Source organism: Fusarium oxysporum, chromosome 11 (genome assembly GCF_000149955.1).
Source record: "Fusarium oxysporum f. sp. lycopersici 4287 chromosome 11, whole genome shotgun sequence".
Classification (NCBI taxonomy): Eukaryota; Fungi; Ascomycota; class Sordariomycetes; order Hypocreales; family Nectriaceae; genus Fusarium; species Fusarium oxysporum.
Genome location: NC_030996.1, coordinates 1,035,314 through 1,056,407, shown reverse-complemented (window position 1 = coordinate 1,056,407; position 21,094 = coordinate 1,035,314). Strand labels below are relative to the sequence as shown.

The following is a 21,094-nucleotide window of genomic DNA, read 5'->3' as shown; positions in this document are numbered from 1 at the left end:
AACCGAAGCGTTCTTACAGTCATGAGTTCGTGTAGTACGAAATATTCTACATTGGGCGCTCCACCACAATGATGATCATGATAGAACTCACGTTGTATCTCTAACAAAACGTATGCATTCTGATGTTTTTATGCTACAGTAACTAAAAACTCCTTCCAATATGCTCACCGTCCTTCCTCTCTAGCTAGCCTCTGCCTTTGATATAAGGAATACCCGTCAACTTGAAAGCCCTCTCGTTCAGAATGGGCTCGTGCAGGGGTCTGTCGCGTACTACGTGATCAGGCTTGCCGTTGCGCTTGGCCTCATTAGAGCCGAGGTGGCGAGCGTTGGGCCAGTGCTGGACTTGTTAATACTCGAAACAAAATAGATGGGTAGGAATAGACTCACTGTTGTGCCGACTCTTCGTTCAAATGCATCCTTCTTGCGAATGAGATCCTCTTGAGACGCCTCAGACACGGGCATGAAGCAAGTGTAGATGGCGAAGCGGTCCTGTTGGCTCTTCACAGGAATGTTATAGTGAGGGGTTCGGGAATCCCAGAGGATCAGGTCACCTGGCTCAGCCTCGACCTTGTACCACTCGCAGCCGTGTTCCTCGAGCCACTTCATTCCCTTGTCCGTGAATCCGTACCACTCCTTAGTCCAGGCGGGAATGCGCTCTTCAGTACCTCGGATCTCATCGTGGAACTGCTTGCTCTTGGTGTGGCCGCCCTTTGCGACAATAAGACCGCCGTCATTGGGGCCGTTGGGAAGAAGGTTGACGAGTCCTTGCAGGCAGCGGAATCCAGGCACATCGGGGTCCTGATCTTGATGAGGCCAGGGCTTGTTCTCAGGAAGGTTCTCTCTGTTGGCAAAGCCGTAGTTGATAGCGTCGAAGGAAACAATGAGATCCTCAGATCCAAGAGCCTTCTCAAAAGCTCCGACAACACCAGGCTCGGATCGAACTCCCCAGACGAAATCCTCGTGGGCGGCACCGTAGTTCAGAAGCATACCCTTCTCGTTGATGACGGGAAGCTTGTCGGGGTGAACACTTGAGGGGTCGTTTCGGTTGTAGCCGAGACCGCTGAGAATTGTCAGTAAACACTTCGTTAATTGTGATGCGGTCGTATACTTACAAGCTCTCAATAAGACCGTACATACGGTTAGCGTAGCTCAGGGCTCGCTCTCTAGGGATAGCGCCCTTGACAACGGCGTATCCATCACGGACGAGATCATCTCTCCAATCACCGTATCGTCTGTCGTTACCATCAATCACGATACGCTCAAGTCCCTCGGGGCGGAGGGTGAGGGTTGGGTGCTCCTCAGTAGTGGTGGTGGTGGTAGTTGCTGAAGGAGCCATCTTGTAAACTGATACTTGCTTAAGATGAAGTTTGAACCAGATGCTTCGGTGGTGACCTGTTCACTTGGATTGAAGTTGAAGGTCGAAATTCCCATTCCTCTTTATATCCAGCTCGAAGAAGCGGCTCTTCGGCCCCACAGCGTCCAAAGTATTGGTGCGTAGACTAAAATCTGGGGTACTGCAGGATCAGCAACGAGGGAATAGAATGTCCGAACCGAACCAACCGAGTTCAACCGAGCGGACGAGTCCGCAAAGTGTGCAGAGGGGCTTTCATCTCGGTCCTCTGTTAATCATTTGATCATCTTTGTCGCGGATTTTGCCTCACAACTGGGCTAGAACACTGTTTCCCGCGCCGAGACCCGCGAACGGTTGGCAGATCAAGAATCCCATGGGAGGCTCCAGTGGCTCACATTACGCGACACGATGCCACGAAAAGGACCCTGTAGTCACTTGTATTGTCTAATTGCCGAATATAACGGTACATCATGACTTCGCTGACTCTGCATGCCCGTGTTGCTTTGTATGCGATCCAATCTCGTCGACATTATTTGGTATATGAGGAACTAGCTGATACGAGGTCCAAGAGTCTTCTTGTCATAGGCACAGCATGAGGGATATTATTCTCGTATTTCAGCTCGTCTCTTTGTGATTATGGCGATCTTAATGGCGGTTGGGAATAAAGTGTAAGAATCGCTCATACTTGCTTTGCGCATTTCACGAGGTAGGAAGAGCCTCGAGCCATGACCTGTGACAACGATGTTCCAATACAAAATTCCATTACTGCTAGATAAGTCTGAGAAACATCTTCATAAGCCTAGTAGATCTTAGTACCAAATTAGGGTTTTAGTTTACTTAATCTTAGGCAAGAGGATTATAAGTTGTCACAAGAAGGGACGATTGTTCCCCAAGTGTTTCCCTTGTAACCCGACTGACAACCTTTTCAAGGATGATAGGCAATTCCGAACCTCTCACGTATGATCAGCTTGCACAATGAAACCATAACATGGAGTCCGAGCGGCTCGGCTCGGTGTGCATGGAAATGAAACCGACGAGGATGATCATTTGGAGTTTTATATCAGACGTGCACCCGCTGGCGACCTTCTACTTCGCTTTGAAACGTCCCGCTCTTCTCTCAAATCACCTATGCTGGATCTTCTGTCGCAGGTATTTAAATCAGACGCTCTCGTCAATTCATTACTACACAGGGTATCTAATCCGAAGTCATAATATGCTTAGGTAAGTTCATGATAAACTTGGGGAGTCTTTTGACCATTCATGCGCCATCTCAGCACATCCCTTGATCTCCAATCGTGGCAAAATCGCTCTCCATCACAGCCCAGAAGTGGTCTAAAGGCATTGCCTGGAAGGGATCCTGAAAGTACTCTAAGGGATCAAACACGAACGAATCGGTCGCGACGTCGCCGAATTGATTCGGTGATAACATTCTCTGGTCGTTATTTGTGGTCGGCAAGTCTTGCTGAGGTCTTTGTGTTTGATCAACAGAAGAGCTATTATCGCCCGACAAGACTTGGTTCACCCGCTGCGTTAACTCAAGTACGCCTTTCACGAATTCGCTGTGTTGCCCAACTTTTCGATAACAGTCTGCCACATAGTCCGATGCGATGCGCACAAGTTCCCCGTCGCTGCGGCCCATGCGCTTATGAGGCTTCTTGAATGTCTGCAGCGCGAGTGTTGTGGCGGCAAGGAAGGTCGGCGTAGGCGTCAGAAGAAGAAAGTCAGGCTGCGAGTCTGCAAACTCTGCGACTTGTGTTATGATTGACCTTGCGGCTTCCACGCAGGTTGTTTGGCTTTGTAGTAGTCGTGTTGTACTAATCTTGGCCTCATGCTTTTGCACTTCGTTGCTGAAAGAGGCCTCGGGGAAGAGGAGAGATGCTCGTAGAAGAGTGATTTGAGCCTGAGGTAGATGCGTTAGTAACAGAAGTGTCGTATGGATATGAGAGACTCACTTGGTGGAATTGGAGAGACAGGAAAACGGCAAATGACCGCTCTTCTGAGCTTTTGGAGGCGTTCTGATTCGCTTTTGCGTCTTCCGACGCCTCGTCAAGCCAATCCACCAGGGCCTGATCCAGCTCCGAGATGCCAGACAGGAACTCCAAGGCAGTCTCTGCTCTACGCTGGAAGATGTGCTCGCTAATCTTACCGACTAGCAAAGAGAGTGAGACCCATCTGATGAAACAAGGATCGAGGCCGCTGGTTTTGTCGGGCAACGGCTGGTCACAATCGGTGATCTCAATAGCGCTCGGCCGACCGGTCTCCAATTGCATGGACTTCTCCAAAGCATAGCACGCCCACCAGACCCGGGAATGTAATTGTCGGTCGACTTGGTTGCCGGAATCTTCGTTCGGATTCGATATGACGATCTTGCGATGGAAGCCTATTGAATAGCCAATTCGTATAGCCTGGCCAAGGAGGTGCCAGCATTGGCCGTCCTTCCCTATAAGAATAGTCAGCCTCAGTGGTCTAAGGATTTGATGAGAATGGTGAGAATGATCTAAACATATGAGGAATTTAATGAAGATGAGACAAGGATATGAGTAACTAATTACCTCTTGCACGCATTGCAATTGCGAGTAACACAAGCGCTTGTACTGAGCTCATATATGGGAAGCTCAGCAGGTGACTCACTAGGGAATAAGCCCCAGTAAGATAGCCAGTAGCCGTTGGCGATATTTGACCTTCGTGGTCGTCCATTCCGATGCTCAGCACAGCGTACACTGCGACAAGGGCTGGCGCATCCACTGAAGTCACCGCGCCCTTTAGCCCGGTCGGGGATGTCTGTTGCATCTCGGAAAATCGCAGAACGTCGGATATGAAGGCTGTATGATCGAGGACGGGGACGAGAGGGTGCGTGCGACTGAAGTATTTCTTCAAGCAGGGCTCCATGACTGACATGCTGGGAAGATCTGGGAGGATTGGCACTAATGGAAGGGCATATTCTTCTGTGAAGCACATTCCCCATCGGAAATGTCTGCCAATTGGGTCAAAACCGCGCCGCTGGAGGAAAAGATCGATGAATCGGGTGAGGCATTGTAGGCTGCTGGAGCCCATGTACTGCACGCAAGCTCAATTAGTATGCAGCTGTGAGACGAAGCCTGAATACTGACCTTGATGCGATGAGACGACTCATCAGTGTTCATGACCACATCAGGACTGTCGTTCGTGTGCACATCTGTACCGCTATCGGGCGTGCTCTGGCTCTCCTGGTATGCGCGCTCAATCCACGACGGATTCCTATCTTTGTTCCCTGCATGTTGCGACCCCACGATCGAAGACGCGGGAGAGCTCTGTTGGCTCGCGGTCGCAATTGAAGCTCGGCGCTGAATCGGTGATATTGTAGATGTGCTTTGCGAGCTCTTGTGTGGCCATTTGCGCACAGCCGGACCATTTGGCCTTCGCGGATCGAAGGTCTCACACTCGTCGCCGCGAAGAACACAATTGCGGCACTTGGGCGTTGTCGCGTCGCATCTCACTTTTCGCTTGCGACATTGTGTGCAAGCTAGCGATAAACGACCTCGTTTTGACCGCGGCGGTCTCGGTGAGAGAGGGTGTTCTTGTGATACCGTATCCATTTTGGCTAGGTAGGTAGGCAATGGTAGAAAACTTGGGACCGCGATCCTTGGGGATGGAAAAGATTTAGACAACTTTGGGATATTTCAAGATGAACGTATGAGGCTCTTCGACGACGTAGTCTCTTTCAAGCCCGCAACTCAGTCTCCAGTATAATACCCTGAGGCTTGATTCAATTGACAACAACAGAGTGAGGCTGTGAGCTCAGTCAGAGATTCTGCGTCTCTCCGAGACGGTGGCCGAGGGTGTCGTCAACAATTTGTATCCCCCGCAGATAACCATGACACAGGGCGCTATCGCAGTGAGCGTCCGGGGTACAGTGCACTAAAAACATGTTCCCCGCATGCCTGGGGATCTCCGAATCGCGGAAGACCTTCGCGGCTTCAGATCAAAGGAATATTTTCTCGCGGGGTAGACTCTGGGGTCTCCTAATGAAGACTAGATGGCCCCCACGAAGTTCGAGGCCCCGGGTTAACTTGGTCATGTTCAATTGTGCTCGTTTTCATTGGAGATGAGCTCTTGAGTCGTTGAGGAGGCGTCGTCGCTAAACTTCGGTTCGATTCGGTTCGGAAAAGATTACCCTCTGAACCGAATCGAGGGGTAGGTCTGTCGCTGAGAGTCTGAGGTTGGCCGATTTGAGATGAGACGCGACTCAAGGCTCACGGCCAGATGCAAAATACTGGTCAAACTTGAGGCTTTATTTTTCCTGAACGTGTCGCCAAGATTATCTAATTGTATCGGTTGCCCGAAGTCACTTTTTCTTGCATGCTCTAAGAGGGCCTTGGAAAGCTCGCGCTGCTGAGGTTGATGAGTCTCCAATCCTGAGCATAAGCATGCTTCTCAAGGCCGACGACGCGGCTGGCTAGGTTCACAGTCTCTTGACACTCGCAGTCGCGTCTTCAATTTTACCATAGATGGGATAATTTCTATCATCCGAATGTGTAAAAAAGTTGTCGCTTGAGAGATCGTGAGAAATACGCTGGTCATCGGAGTAGAATTCGTGGGCATAGTGATGGTATGGGTCCTCATGGTGGGCCAGTGGATTATTTATGCGTGGAAAGCGACTTCACAGGCATCGCAGGCGAGCCCGAAGATTACCATCCACCAAGACGTCAGCCGGCCTAGCGAAAGGTTTACGTTCTGCATGCAGAAAACTGTGTATTTTGTTCAAGCTTAGATGTTGCAATCCTCCTCTATTTTGGTTTGCCTGCCCATTGTTGGTGCGTGTTTGCTCTTCTCACATTCGGGCACGTACTCGTCTGGAAAACGGTGCAACAGCACCATCCAGCCAAACATGATTCTCTCATTTTGTATTTATCCTTTAGAGTTGTGGAATCGATTTTTTTTTATTTTTTTTTTCGTTTGTCCCTCTTTTTTTATGCTTCAATTTCTGTCATCCCTTGCCGGGGGGAGACGCACGATAGACATCAGCTGTTAGCCAGAATCAATTGCTTCAAGCAGCAAACCGACGACCTCCACAATCGCCCATGAGCTTCTTCCCAAGTCGTCTCCTTTCGTTACTATTGCCGATGACCAGAGTATCAGTAAATCTTCTTCTTCTCAGGGCATTGATTCCCAACAGACATATTGATTCGCGACTTCTCTCCCGTGCACATTGACTGGCCTTGGGTGAGGGCCAACATCTGCTTGGGCCAGCTGGAGGGAGATATGCTGGAGACAGCGCACTACATGCACTAAAGATTCAGCACTCCGATTGAGTTCACAAGGGTAACCCAGCGGTCCAAATAAAGTCGGAAGCTTCCATCCGAAATCTACCTTATAGTAGCATTATAAAGTTTGAATATGTATGTATGTATGTATGTATGTATGTGTATTTTTCGTCTGGGTGGCTGTAACGAAGCCAAATCTCCTACTGGAGCAAAAGACGTGCTGAGCTAGCTAGGTACAGGATACCCCGCTTCCTTCACCATCCAGCATACCAATGGCACAAAAGGTGCTGTATTTCTCAAGCCCGTCACCCGTCAGCGGGTTCGAGGGCAATCTATTGTCGAACTTTTTCCACCGACCAGAATTCTCTCGCGCATCACTACATCTGCTGACGCAGTCCACAATCTCCAGTAACCAAGTTGTAGCTCGTAGTCGACTGTCGCGGCGGCAGGGAAAAACCTCGGGAAGGGATCAGAGGCCGACGGTGCGGCTTGCCTTTAAAGGAGAAAAACCCATCGCAATCGGCGTCGTTGATCGGAAGGATGTCGCTACGAATGCCCGGGGCATCGCCCTCCGATATCTAAGGCGTTCTGGTTCTGAGGTGCCGCCATTAGATCCGACAAAGGTGTTGTCAGAGAAGGCGAACTCTCCAAAATTCCTTCTCTGAAAACTGCTGTTAGGGAGCCGATAGCGTCCCCGCAGTTTTTGTGTGGTCGCGTGGCCTGCAGAAAATCCCGCTCCTAGCACCGCACTAACAGTGCGTGCCAAGAAAGAATTTTTACAGGAGAGAGTTGTAAAGTTTGAATAAGTTATCTCAGTTTAGGACTCCAGGGTAAGCTTATAGTAACGTAGTCGGAAAGTAAATTATTCCGCGTCATGGTAGCATTCGTTGTCATGAGTCTTCGTCGCATCACGTTTGTAACCACATCACGGCGCTACAAGACCCCAAGACAACTGAGATCTCAGTCTCTCTCAGTTCAAAGCAATCCACTCCCACAGCGAATTTTAACAATGAATAAATACAGTTTCTATTTCTCCCCCTCTCCTCATCTCACAGGCCAATCGCACAATTCCTAATTGCCGTTCTCATCGGCACGCTACCACGAAAATCATGCAACCCTCCCGGAATCTACATCCCGAACCGAAAGCGAGCCGAACCAACGCAATCTAATCCTCGAATAAGTGGTTCGTTCAATAATCTCCTGTTTACAAAATCACGAGTTCCTGTTCGATCAATTTCTCGGCTGTAACATCACGCGTATCATGTCAGAGCCTCAACAGTCACAGCCATCTCAAGATGAACAGCCAAACGAGAAGGACTCTGTGGGCGCGCGCCTCCAGCCCGTTGAGACGGGTGCATCGTACGAGCCTCCGCCGATGAAGACACTTCAGCGGCGTCTTGTTGTTCTTTCTCTTTGCTTGACGCTGTTCCTCTGTGCATTGGATACTACTATCTTGGCAACGGCACTTCCGACTATTGGTAAAGAACTACATGTATCAGCTCGCGAATATGCCTGGATTGGGTCCTCGTACACCCTGTCCACGACAGCGGTGACGCCTGTATGGGCAAAGGTGTCTGACATCGTCGGTCGAAAGGTTAGCATGATGACTTCCACTGGTCTTTTCATGGCCGGGAGTCTCATTTGTGCTTTGGCGAGCTCAAGTGGCATGTTAATCGGAGGAAGAACTGTCCAGGGTCTTGGAGGTAAGCACTCTCTATCAAACACGACTTCAGCCCGCTAACTGGACTAAGGTGGCGGCTGTATGGTGCTAATAACTATTCTGATCGGAGATCTGTTTCCTCTGAAAGATCGTGCCAAATACTATGGCATAACAGGAATAGTGTTTGGCGTGGCTGGAGCCATTGGACCCGTGCTGGGTGGTGTCTTCTCTCAGACAGTGACATGGAGATGGTGCTGTAGGTTGACACCGCATACCCCTTTGGAGATAGCTGCTGACATTACCAGTCTACATCAACTTACCCTTTGAGGGTATTGCACTGATTGGGCTGTTCTTCTTGCTCAAGGTCGACATCGAGAAGGAACCTCTCGTTGACGGACTTCGCAGCCTCGACTGGCCTGGATTTGCGTTCATCATTGGCGGCACAATTTGCTTCCTTTACGGACTTGAAGCTGGCTCAGGTGGACTTGCGCCCTGGAGCTCTGCGTTTGTTATCTGCCTCTTGGTCTTTGGAGTCATCATCTTGGCACTCTTCATGGTCTGGGAAGCGAAGTTTGCCAAAAATCCCATCATTCCTATCAGAATCTTCCAGAGCACCACCAATATCGCCGCCTTCGCCGTCGCCAACCTTCACTCGTTCATTTTCATTGCCTGCGATTACTTCTTGCCGCTGTACTTCCAAGTCGTTCTGGGCTTTTCGCCAATCATGTCCGGAGTCACGCTTTTCCCTCTGATCCTCCCGATGTCTATCTCAACTGGTGTCGGAGGACTGATCGTGAGAAAAACCGGCAACTACAAGCTTATTATCTTGGTGGGTGCCGCGCTGATGACTTTGGGAATCGGTCTCTTCATTAGCCTTGGTCAACGCAAGGAATGGCCTAAGCTAGTCATAGCAGAGGTTATCGCAGGTCTCGGCTGCGGTGTACTCTTCCAGAACCCTATGATCGCTCTTCAAACGCATGTCCGCCAGAGAGATATGGCGGCGACTATGTCAGCGTACACATTTATGCGTGGCCTTTTTGTCTCGATATCAATTGTTGTTGGAACGGTCTTTATCCAGCGTACTGTTCACGGTGGCAACTTGACTGCTGTGTCTAGTGACAAGGCGCAGGGTGAGACTGACAAGCATGGATATGTCAGTGGATTACGTGTTATGTGGGCATTCTACACTGCTTTGTGCGGACTGATGCTTGTGTCGGCTGTTTTCATCAAACCAAAGCCAGTGAAGGTGGAGGAAGTCAGTAGTGAGGCAGCAAGTGAGGCTCAGCAGAGCGATAAGTGTTGATGTCCAGGAGAACCAAGTTTAGATAAGGAAGCATGCGTATTAGCGAAACCACCTAGAGAACATACAGGATCGAGGTGAAGTTATAGGTAAAGAAGGATAATTCCACCATCTGAAGGCTTTCAATATTTCCAAGTGACGTGTCTCATTGTTAGTGACCTCATGTAAAGGTACGGTTCAGCAAAAATATTGAGCATCAAACGAAATGATGGCCAAAAACATGGTTCCGCCCGGGATCGAACCGGGGACCTTCTCGGTGTTAACGAGATGCCATAACCAACTAGACCACGGAACCGAGGCTTTTGATGACTCATCTGGAGCATCACGATATTATGTTGTCGAGCTGGATGTCCCTGCAAGAATTGGATCGTTGTTCGAAGGTCATGGACGTAGAATCGCGTATGGGGTGAGAGGCTCGCCTTCTTTCAACTAAAGCGCAAAAGCCTAGAAACTTCTTTACGGTTGATCGGCTTCGATTAAGCATCGAGCGGCGGCGTTCAACTGCTCGGGGTAGTGACCAGAGCGACCATTGGTGAACGCGACCCGGATGACTTCAAATTTGTGAGCGGCCAGCGACAATCTCATTCTGTCACAAATACGTCACGGCGATAACCTCACAACGTTTCAAGGGTTAACTGCAATGAATGGCATTGATACATGAATTGGGTATTAAGTAAATTGAAGTAAAGTCTATAGTAAAATTAAACGCTATGATGCCACCAATTAATTTTCGGGTTTCCAGCCCCAGTAATGACTTTTATGAGATGATTATGTGAATGATTGCTTGGTGTTGACTCTGTCGATGTCGTAAGGGTTGCCCTCATACGACCTGCGACGCGAGGCCATTGAAGCCCGTGACGCGCGCGATGCACGAGAGGCGTGCGATCGTACAGAGTGGTGTGTCCTGCTAGCAGTGATAGGAGCGTAGGCAGGCTCCTCAACCTCAGTTGAGGCATCGTCGTCGAAGTTCTCCTCCTCTGGAACAGTCTCGTCATTCTTCTCCTCCTCAGATGAGGGAGCAGCGTCGTTCTGAAGCTTGCGCATGAAAGCAGCGGATTGAGCGGCGAACTTGCACTTCTCACGGATGGAAGCGCCGTACTTGTAAAAGAGGAAAGGGAAGGGAACGCAAGCCAGAGCGAGGAAAGCAGGGACTGAAGAAGCCCAGTGAATGCCGAGGTCTTGGTACATGTAAGATGTGAAGAGAGGGAATGCGGCACCGAAGAGAGATCGGAGAACGGAGTTGGCAGCCAGGACGGAGGCGGCGAAGATGGTGTAGGAATCAATGAGATAGTTCATAACACTGAGGAAGACAAGAACCATGCCGAATCCGAAGGGGACACCGGCAGCGATACTGGCCATCCAGTGGATGCTAGGATCGTTGGTCCAGGCGAACCAGAAAAGGCCAATAGGCAGACAGACGGAACCGATAAGACAGGCGGGGAGACGAGCCTCGGGCGGGGCGAAGCCACCGTTCTTCTCCTCGATCTTGATGTAGCGCTTGTTCTGGGGGATGGTGTATGCGATAGCCAAGAGCATGCCGACCATGATGCCAAGGAAGGCCAGGCCGCCGACACCAGAGTTCCAGCCACGATTCTGCTGGTACACAATAGGGAAAGCGCCGAAAAGCATGTAGAGGGTACCGTAGACGATAGCCATGTAGATGGAGAGGAGAAGGACAATAGGCTCCTTGAAGAGCAAGATCCAGGGTCGCGACAGGGCAGTCTTGAAAGACTCGGTAAGAGTAACCTTACCACGCTCATAGTCAATCTGGCTGACGTAGACATGTCCTGTGATCTTGGAGAGCTTGGAGGCACGTCGTCGGAGAAGGACGGGGGCGTATGTCTCGGGGACCAAGAGAGTACCGACAATCCAGAGAGCACCAGAGAAGGCACCGAGGAAGCCCATGACCCAGCGCCAACCAGCGTTCATACCGAGGAAGCCTCCAATGATGGGACCAAGGACGGGTCCGAGGAAGGGAGCAGCAGCGAAGATGGCCATGGCGAGACCACGCTGAGAGGCAGGGAACATATCGGCGATGGTACCACCGGCGTTGGTGAGAGGTGATGAGCCGAAAGCGCCAGCGAAGAAACGGAGGACGATCAGGGTCTGGGCATTTTGTGCGCCCGCGCAGCCAGAGTTGAAGGCAGTGAGGGCGGCATAGGTACCGATGAAGAGGTATTGACGACCGAACATCTCACTGAGAGGGGCCCAGAGAAGGGGACCAATTGCGAAACCCAAGACGAAGAGTGACACACCCAGGGTAGCTACCTCTTGGCTGATGTGGAATTCCATGATGATCTCACGGATACCACCTGTATAAGCCGACGACACAAGCGCGACAGCAAGGGTTGTGAGAGCGACGGTCATGGTGATGAACCATTTCTTGACCAAGCTAAAGGTCATAGGATTTCGGGGATCGTTGGGAATCCATTTCACACGGTAGGGATCTTCCTCAGTACCTGAGCCATCGTACTTGTAATTTTGAACCTCTGGTGTGATGCCAGCCTGGTCAGCGACCAATCGCCAGTAGGGTATTCTTGTCCGCGCAGGGACTTCGATGTTTTCCGCGTCGCTCATCGTTATTGTCGTAATCTAACTACCGATCGAGGCTGTGGAATAACGTTTGGTATTCCGCGTCGGTTAGTGTTATTGCGATCTGTGGTGTGAGAGACAAGATCTATGTCGATCACCGGTGACTCGGGGAGCCAAGGCAGTTTATAAACAAAGACATGGGAAGGTTCCACATCGAAACGGTAGAAATTTTTATTAATCAACGACGTAACGGACACGACTAACGACTAAGGAGTACAAATCTCTTCAATTCCATGGCATGGATTTGTCGGATCCGCCGACCGGCCGTAAGTCCCCATACAGGCTTGGGCTTCTCGTGGTGACTGGGTCCTTACGTTAAATCCGGCAAGGGATGATATCACCAAGCGAGAGGCTAGAACCTTCTGGGTTACTCCTTTATCTCGTTATGGTTATGCCTCGGCCCATAATCTCTTAGCTTGTCGGACCCGGAACGGGGTTTTCGGCCGTAATCATATAAACCCCGGCCCTTGATACGGGCATTTTTTTACTTTGGACTGGTTACAGTCGGAAACTGTGCGGGTTTATGATATCTGCGACGTAACCTTTACTATCCAAATGCACGAGATTATGTTTTGGGTTTGATGATGCACATTTTCTACGCAATTTGGCTGTTTCGGAGAGCTGATTGAGTCCGTCATGACGTCCTCCGCGGAAACTCCATGGACTCTGGTACGAAAACTTTGCGAAAATACTTTCATTGGCTGAGATTTGTGCTAAAAATTCTTTGCCACGGAGTTGCGTCATGACTTTTCCCGAAATCCGGTTTCAGCTTAGCAATCCCTCGGTCCCAAGGCACACATTTCGCCTAACCCAGCTCTTCTCCCTGGAGACGGAACTCGCTGACTCGTGAATTCCTGTTGCTTATCGCATGATCCGCTTGTTAAGCACCAGGGTCGATCTCTCGTATCTAGATTCGAGGGTTTGAAATGGAGATCTTTTACGTAGTATCCAATCTTACCAATGTCCCGGAGTTAGTATATGGCGATATGCTTTGGCCCAGCAGATGTCAGGGTGAATAAACTTCTATGGGGTCATGGGCTATTTATGTCCAGCGTCGATGTCTGTTGTCTACTACATCAAAGTAATAACCACATTGAAGGTATAACTCAACATGAAGCCGGGACAAAAGCGAACTAATGTTTAGATAAAGAATGCTAAATACTGAAATTATTCTTACCTGCAAATAATGTTTCTGCTTCTCAAATCGCTCTGACTCTTTAATCATTTGAACTGCTGCAGGGTAAGACAGATCCATGCAGTTGTCTCGGTATCACGCGAGTCGGAATCCCGCTGGAGACTGGAGTTGACAATGACGCGTCACTCAAATACAAAGTCTGCCGTTCAGTGACACGAAACGCCCCCAGCCAATTCCGTTCCTCCATCTGAACAATGAATTGGTAAGCCAGTGTCCATGGCTGCTCCATGGGAATTTAGAGAGCCGCCCGTCTCTTCGGAGCGCGTCGTTTCGCTTCAGGTTCCTGGGACACAATTCTCGCCCCCTCTTGCAACAAAACAGCTAGGTTCCGTGGTCTAGTTGGTTATGGCATCTCGTTAACACCGAGAAGGTCCCCGGTTCGATCCCGGGCGGAACCACGTTTTTTGTCCTTCGGCACTATGATCTCGCCAAGACGGGCACCATCTTTTTGCCAAGCACCACCAAGACAAGTTTTCTAACGGTTCTTGTCTGTATACTTATCAGATCTGTCATAGGGTTCTGTCCAAAGGTTATTCCGTACTTTTTATTTGGAATTTCTACCCATACGTTCAGTTGACGGCCTCCTGAGTTCTATACCGAAGGCGGTCAGAGTCATCAGATCATGCAACATCGATCACATACGCTGTACTACCAGGCATCCCAGGCACTTATGCTGAGCCATATTGATGCGTAGGAATATGCACCGTTAACATTGAGTTCGTCTAGACCATTCCGTTCAATAGTTTAGTTCAGGCCTCCTGTCCAGGCTAGCCCTACGCAACCACAAACAATCCCGGATCTAGTAGGGCCGAACCAGGAACCAGATCAAGCTGGAATTGAACCGTTCTTCTGCAATGCATGCACATACGTCGCACACAAGTTCATCGCGACTGGCAGGCTATATCGGTTATGCATCTTGTATCACACCGTGCAACACATTCCGTGCCTTTACCACATAATCATGAGGTCTATAGTCTCGAACAGTTCCTCAGGTCCTAGTATTGTCGAAGGAACATAATGGCCTCACGTCGTATGACTGGCACTGCCCCGAATCAAATTTGCTCATTTTCCAAAGGACCACTCAGCCCCGTTATTCTAAGCACTAATAACCCTTGCTCGCTGGGCTGTTAGTGACAACCAAGGCACGTGCATAGCGAAGGATGGCGCTTGGGAATACGCTTGTCTCAAGCATAGTTTCCGATGCGAAGCAGCGAATGGCGGAGGTAGGTTTGAACCACGGTGAGCTGAGGATCGGGCCGTGCGGTGATCCTTTCAGCTACGGCATTTGGTATGTAAAGCTGAACTATCCCAGCGACGATCTTGATTCATCGCCAACTGCACATTCTTTCTCTTCACAAGACTCAACATGCATTCATCCTTATTCACGTTGTTGGTGGTGGCGGCATCTGCCCAGGCCTCATGTGCCCGGGCCACGCGCAAGTTCTCTCTCAAGACCACTTACGACTCCAGCAACTTCTTTGATCAATTTTACTTCAGAGATGTATGTTCTCGACCTCACAGTTAAACGCACAAATCTGACAAGATAGGCTGCTTACTACGATAGCATTGACCCTTCCTACGGAGGGGATCCCACTCACGGATCAGTGAACTACTTGAGCAAAAGCAAAGCTCAATCTGCCGGTCTTGCCAAAACAACCAACGGCCAAGTCTACGTCGGCGTTGACTTTGTGAACAAGGCTAAACTTCTTGGTTCAAGCAAGACCAGACATGGTAGAGACAGTGTCCGTCTAGAGTCTAGGGCTACTTATGGTAATGGCCTTCTGATTGCCGACATTGAGCACATGCCTGGTACTGCTTGTGGTGTTTGGCCATCATTGTGAGTTCCAATCTTTGGATGTTTTCACCGGGCATGATGAGCTAACATTTGTCGCAGCTGGTCGTACAACTTTGACGAGGACCCAGTCGGAGAGATTGACATCATCGAGGGGATCAACGACCAAAGCCAAAACGTCGTCTCGTTGCATACATGTGGTGCTTGCAAGTTCACCAAGATCGGCGGTCTCGACGAGCGCCCTAACTGCAACAACGGCGGAACTGAGTCTGAGCAATGCGAGGACGGCACGAACTAGTCAGTATATCATGGTATAATACAGGACAATAATCTAACTTATGTTCTCAGCGACGGTTGCGGTAGCACTCACGCCTCTGGTTCATACGGATCAGCCTTCAACAAGGGCAAAGGAGGTGTCTATGCTGTTTGGCTTGAATCAGATGCTTTGAAGATCTACTGGTTCAACCGCCAGAGCATCCCCGCCGACATCAAGTCTGGAAACCCCGATCCCAGCAAATGGGGTACTCCTGCTTCGCAGTTCCTTAGCGGTTCTGGTTGCAATGTTGGAAAGTACTTCAAGGGACAGACCATCGTAAGTCTAACAGTAGACACAAACAGTCGGGTGCTAATGCGAAACAGATTATCAACACAGCATTCTGTGGAGACAACATTGACCAAGGCACTTGGAACGAAGAGTGCAAGGCTTCTACTGGATCTAAGACCTGTGATGACTATGTCACTAACTATCCTGAGGCCTTCAAAGAGTCGTACTGGCTCTTCAACTCCATCAAGTATTACCAATAGTCATTATGGTTATGATTAGAAGCAAACGTGTTATCTTCCAGTTTGCATGCCTTTCAAGATTAGCCCAACGATTTCACTTGTTGCAATGTCAGAAATGGGAGCTAAGCTTTCCTTGTGATCGAGTAAAACCTGTTTATTTGTCCAAAGATAGAAGACCCAGGATGTTGGAATTTTTCTGAGTCGTAACGTCAATGTTCTACACCAGTCTCATTTTCAACAAAGTCAAGAACTCCTATAATTGCCCCCATTTTATTGACCGCTTCATCGCCAGCATCGCGTCTAGCCTGGCATTTCGCGCACTGTTTGAACTTTATACTGTTGTAGTTCCCACAATACTTTGCACCCCCTTGATACTGCATGCACTTCCAGAATACCACTTTTTCATGTAAGTCAGTTGACCTAATCCAGCTGATGGTTCCGGAGCCCGCCATAGTGCTTCCTTGGATATTCGTGAATCTTTTTAGAGTTGAAAATTTCGTCTTTGTATTTTATTTTTTCTTTAGGGTTTGGTGTAAGTTGTTGGAGATGTTTGTGGAGGACTTTTATATTCATAATTGTCTCCCGTAAGAATCTTTCTAAAACCATCTTAACTGTACCGGCTGCTGTCCGTGGAGTCGTGATATTCTACGGTACTGTGTAGCCATTTATCAATAGGTAGTAGAGAAGTCCGTGAATGGTTAATTAGGACTCCGTGATGTAAGCCCTATATTTGAGGGCAAGGAATGTTGCAGCTCTAGATGGAGTATAGTTAATGCCTCTTAGTAGAGCAATTCCTTCATGAGCTTGATAGATCAACACAAAAGCACACAGGTTAGGTATTTCTTATTCAAGCGCTATCTGCTGTTTCTCCCTAGCTATGTTCATAGCGAAGCGTATTAGATGCCTGTGATAACAAATGTTTTGATCTTCTCTCAGAGCTTCAAATCTTCAGTGAATAGAGACGTTGACATGGAGATATTGGACGTAGTATCTAAGACACCATTAAAATCTTGGGCCGATGAGGTGTTTTTGTACATTCAATATATATTCACTGGCTGAAGTCCTTAGCCGAATGCCATTGAGATCCGGCCACAAGTCACAACTTGCAGATCGCCACACATTGAATGCAACAACGTTTTGCATATTACCCTAGGTCTCTTTTGTATTGACTCATGAGTAGAGGGTGAGTAGTGATACAAGATTGAATTGGCAATGGACGTAACATATGTACCTGAGTATGGGTCTACTCCTCTATTCAGAGTCTGACAACTGGGCGTTGGTGCATTGGGCACGTTGGGATTAGTAGAAACGCATGTTTCTAGGTCATGGAAGGGAGTTGCTCCGTCACAGTCGGCGTTGGTGGTGCGCTCAGGAACAGCAGCTGAAGTCTCAGTCGAAACAGTGAGTGTCTCAGTGGTACAATCGGCGGTAGCATTCTCGGTCGAGCGAAGGCTAGTCAGGAACTTAGTGAGAGTCTCGCTGACCGCAGTAACTCATGTCTTAGCCATGGTGGTGTCGACAACGGCCTTTATGCCAATGGAGGAGAAAGAAGGTCGGCACGGCCCAGCGCTAACGTTGTTGGCGACGATGAAGGCCAACACGCCCGTGAGAATTTGAAACGATCTCATGGGCGCAACGTTTGATGACTTTAAAACAGTGGGAAATTAGAAAGCAGATGCATAGTGTCTGGCATCATATTTGACGACACTTCATCTCATCCTTTACGCCCGCATTTTCATGTTCATTGCAGCATATCGGGCCAGGACCCGAGCCTAAAATGCAGAAGCCAACTGGCATAGAAAGGGAACCAAAACCAAAACCTGCTCCCGATTGCTTCACTACGAAAATGAAAATATGTGGCTGAAGATACATCCAATCGCCGCAGCCGATAACGCGCCTCACAAGACTAAGAGCCAATAGTTTGGGGCTTCGCCAATCGCTTTGAGGGAGATAACGGTCATGCAGCTCGGCAGAAAAGAGCTGAATCAGACCAAACCAACAACAAACAAACAGCATTGGTTACCGGAAAATGTTTATAGCACGGCGATGCTGATGGTGAATGAGTTCAATGATGAAATAAGTCGCTGTTTTAGCAGTCAAGAACAAGTTACCGGAGTTTACTTGATGCATTGGATGTCTCGGGGAACTACGAACACCCTGTCCATGATTTGCTGGGTTCAAAGTTCGTGACTGTACACTACTGCAGGGTTATGCATATGGCTTCTTAACCGGGTTTCCCCTCATGACCTGACGCTAACCCTCCCTTTTCACATATGCCATCTGTCAAAATATCTCACCTCCACTTAAAAAGACACGCTTCCCTGTACAAACCCCAGCTGAACTTTGCTCAAGTTAATATATACAGTTTGTAAGCATGACAGGGTCACCTCCAATGTCAAAATCCCTTTCTCCAAAGGAATCATCACCCCATGAACAGACAGCACCACTAGAGCCCGCTGGTCAACTCGAGGCAGATGAGGGGAACATCGCCGACAATGATTCAGCCCTGGGCGAAAATGATACTGGGAGCTCCACAGCTTCGATCGCCTCCAGCATTTACAAATACAGACTTGAAAATGGCAGATCATATCATGCCTACAAAGATGGCATCTACGTCGGCCCAAACGATAACTCGGAACAAGACCGCCTGGATCTTCAGCATGCGCTTTGTCTCCTCACTTTTGACAACCAGTTATTCCTCGCGCCCATCTTTCGAGAGGGCGAGATACCTGTGAGACGGGTATTAGACATCGGCACAGGTACAGGGTGCTGGGCAATTGACTTTGCTGATGATTATCCTGGAACCACTGTCATCGGCATTGACTTGAGCCCAATCCAGCCTTCATTCGTGCCGCCTAATGTCCAGTTCCAGATTGATGACGTGGAAGAGGACTGGACATTCTCAGAGCAATTTGATTATATCTATACCAGGTTTATGACGGTCTCGCTCGGCAACTGGCCACGGTTCTTCGGACAAAGTTTCACGCATCTGAATCAAGGTGGCTGGATGGAGGTCGTGGACATCCTTCCCCCAACCTCCGATGATGGCACAATGACTCCTGAAACGGCTCTATATAAGTGGTCGAAACTCTTGCTTGAAGCTACAGAAAAGATGGGTCGACCTTTTGGTGAAACAATGACCTATAAGACACAGATGGAAGCTGCTGGCTTCCGGTACGTCACACAGCGGGTTTTTAAATGGCCACAAAACCGTTGGCCTAGGGATCCAAAGTATAAAGAACTGGGTAAATGAATACCTGCTGGTGCCATTTGTAGAATACAACTGACGAGATTTAGGTTCTTGGACCCTCGAGAATATTTCTAGTGGCCTCGACGGGATTAGTAGTGCTCTCTTCACTAGAGTCCTGGGCTGGTCAAAACCTCAGTTGGATGTTTTCTTGATTGATGTCAGAAAAGATCTCAAGAACCCTTCCATCCACGCATATTGGCCCATGTGAGTTATGAACCCTGATCACAAGGAAAGATAACTAACACGAATACAGATACGTCATATGTGGACAAAAGCCTAGAGAGTAGTGTGAATACTTGATGACATCATGAGATCTGTTTGCGGAAAAGTTGATGAATGACAAGAAGAGTAACGAACAACCCCAGATTTGTCCCGGACTGAAGAAAGCCAGGCACATGTAGATAGAACTTATGTTATCTGAATTTTATGGATAGAAGCACCTCTGACAACGATATTATATCTGAATCTGCCTGGCTTAGTGACTATGTCTCACGGGACCTGCCGTTTTGGTGACAAATCAGAGCAAAACCTTCGCGGAGTTGCCCTTCACATTAATCAGACACGGAAGAACTCTGCGGCCGTCCCGTCATGCTATTGGTTCGTGCGTACATGATTATCTAAAGCGGATAAATCTGAATCCTTCAAGGTCCAGACTATAATGGATACCATGGTCCTAGGACGAATAGAACGTGTTGAGGGTCAAGGACTGTTGTAGGGGTAGGACATCGAAAGTCCGCAACTCCGCACTTTGACATAGTATAGCAACGAACCATACGTAGTTTATAAACCCGTATAGCCAAACCGATTGAACTTGAAAGCAGGTCATTCAAACGACTAAAATACCTTCATAGTAACACCAACCCAGGAGGTCATTTTAAAGACTTACACAATGTCACATAACGTCGTTTTTGTCACCGGTGCTACCGGCTCCCAAGGATCCGCTGTTGCAAGACGACTCCTTGAGCTTGGTTGGATCGTACGCGCTACAGCTCGTAACATGGACTCTCCCGCCGCCAAGAGACTACAAGACCAAGGTGCTGAAGTTACCCATGGCGACTGGGACAACGAAGCAGTTCTCAGAAAGGTCATCAACGGATGCACACACGTCTTCATAAATCTGGTACCAAATATCACAACATTCACCTCGGAGGTACCGGCAGCGAAACGCATCATCGACATAGCGAAGGCAGCTGGCGTCAAACATATGATCTACTCTAGCGGTATGGCCATCAAGGATATGGAAAAAGACCAATACCATGACCCAGAACACCCTGTTGGACGCGCCCATGGATGGAAGAAAGAAGTCGAAAATCTCGTCAAGGACGCCGGTTTCGAGGAGTGTACAATTCTCCGAGGGGGTTTTTTCATGTGTAACTTCCTGGCGCCTAAAGTCAACATCATGTGCTCTGGCCTTGTAGGCAGCAATACGTGGTCAACTGCGTACACGCCCGAGGAACAGCTACCAGTCATGGATGTCGAGGACCTTGCAAAGTTTGCCGTGGCAGCTTTCCGTGAGCCGAACCGCTTCAATAGGCAGACCATTGAAATTGCAAGTGAGAAACTCTCGCCAGATGAGATTATGCAACAACTGGGCGAAGCAAGCGGAAAACCTTTAAAAGCTGTTTATCTGACTGATGAGGAGATCGAGGCGAAAAAGAATGAGGATATCTTTGTTGCTGTACAGTTGATGTCGAGAGGCTTGGGAGATAAGGTCGATATTGGAGAAGTTAAGGGCTGGGGAATCCCTTTGACAACATTCAAAGAGTTTCTTGAGAGGGAACGCTCATGGGTCGAAAGGACTTTCGCATAATGCGATATTAATACATTAAGATCAGCCTCAGGCTGAGTTTTAAGAAAAGAATTCATTCCAAAATCTTCGCCTACACTTGAAAGCATTGTCGTAAGTAGCTTCCTTCCTTGGTGATTCG

The 21,094-nt window shown here is 48.8% G+C and overlaps 7 protein-coding genes and 2 non-coding genes across 10 annotated transcripts; 5 read left to right on the top strand and 4 right to left on the bottom strand.

Annotated features, from left to right (window-relative positions):
• Window positions 1-184: 184 nt before the first annotated feature.
• Window positions 185-1,336, bottom strand: FOXG_09763 (uncharacterized protein; the record flags this gene model as incomplete). The annotated part of the gene is made up of 3 exons (XM_018388980.1): window positions 185-337; window positions 388-1,060; window positions 1,113-1,336. 3 exons carry the CDS (start codon window positions 1,334-1,336, stop codon window positions 185-187), a joined length of 1,050 nt encoding a protein of 349 aa, XP_018247166.1.
• Window positions 1,337-2,497: 1,161 nt separating this feature from the next.
• FOXG_09762 (uncharacterized protein) lies at window positions 2,498-5,295 on the bottom strand. Its single transcript, XM_018388979.1, has 4 exons — window positions 4,462-5,295; window positions 3,904-4,408; window positions 3,304-3,791; window positions 2,498-3,251 (listed from the first exon to the last, which is right to left on the bottom strand). Exons 1-4 carry the CDS (start codon window positions 4,924-4,926, stop codon window positions 2,622-2,624), a joined length of 2,088 nt encoding a protein of 695 aa, XP_018247165.1. The 5' UTR covers window positions 4,927-5,295; the 3' UTR covers window positions 2,498-2,621.
• A 2,193-nt stretch (window positions 5,296-7,488) lies between these two features.
• FOXG_09761 (uncharacterized protein) lies at window positions 7,489-9,692 on the top strand. Its single transcript, XM_018388978.1, has 3 exons — window positions 7,489-8,297; window positions 8,346-8,510; window positions 8,560-9,692. The coding sequence occupies exons 1-3, from the start codon at window positions 7,856-7,858 to the stop codon at window positions 9,555-9,557; spliced, it is 1,605 nt and encodes a 534-aa protein (XP_018247164.1). The 5' UTR covers window positions 7,489-7,855; the 3' UTR covers window positions 9,558-9,692.
• Window positions 9,693-9,775: 83 nt separating this feature from the next.
• Window positions 9,776-9,849, bottom strand: FOXG_20151. Its single transcript has one exon. It is a non-coding gene; the product is annotated as a tRNA-Val (tRNA).
• Window positions 9,850-10,179: 330 nt separating this feature from the next.
• FOXG_09760 (uncharacterized protein) lies at window positions 10,180-12,396 on the bottom strand. Its single transcript, XM_018388977.1, has one exon. It carries the CDS (start codon window positions 12,129-12,131, stop codon window positions 10,323-10,325), a length of 1,809 nt encoding a protein of 602 aa, XP_018247163.1. The 5' UTR covers window positions 12,132-12,396; the 3' UTR covers window positions 10,180-10,322.
• Window positions 12,397-13,665: 1,269 nt separating this feature from the next.
• On the top strand, window positions 13,666-13,739 carry FOXG_20150. The gene has a single exon. It is a non-coding gene; the product is annotated as a tRNA-Val (tRNA).
• Window positions 13,740-14,087: 348 nt separating this feature from the next.
• FOXG_09759 (uncharacterized protein) lies at window positions 14,088-16,363 on the top strand. Of its 2 annotated transcripts, XM_018388976.1 has the most exons (5): window positions 14,088-14,842; window positions 14,889-15,178; window positions 15,236-15,430; window positions 15,482-15,725; window positions 15,773-16,363. In XM_018388976.1, exons 1-5 carry the CDS (start codon window positions 14,708-14,710, stop codon window positions 15,935-15,937), a joined length of 1,029 nt encoding a protein of 342 aa, XP_018247162.1. In that variant the 5' UTR covers window positions 14,088-14,707; the 3' UTR covers window positions 15,938-16,363. The 2 variants fall into 2 exon arrangements, with proteins under 2 accessions (XP_018247162.1, XP_018247161.1); XM_018388975.1 differs by having other exon boundaries at window positions 15,482-16,139.
• Window positions 16,364-18,179: 1,816 nt separating this feature from the next.
• Window positions 18,180-19,636, top strand: FOXG_09758 (uncharacterized protein). The gene is made up of 3 exons (XM_018388974.1): window positions 18,180-19,161; window positions 19,214-19,370; window positions 19,420-19,636. The coding sequence occupies exons 1-3, from the start codon at window positions 18,291-18,293 to the stop codon at window positions 19,451-19,453; spliced, it is 1,062 nt and encodes a 353-aa protein (XP_018247160.1). The 5' UTR covers window positions 18,180-18,290; the 3' UTR covers window positions 19,454-19,636.
• A 419-nt stretch (window positions 19,637-20,055) lies between these two features.
• Window positions 20,056-21,028, top strand: FOXG_09757 (uncharacterized protein; the record flags this gene model as incomplete). Its single annotated transcript, XM_018388973.1, has 1 exon — window positions 20,056-21,028. The coding sequence occupies one exon, from the start codon at window positions 20,056-20,058 to the stop codon at window positions 20,974-20,976; it is 921 nt and encodes a 306-aa protein (XP_018247159.1). The 3' UTR covers window positions 20,977-21,028.
• Window positions 21,029-21,094: the final 66 nt, after the last annotated feature.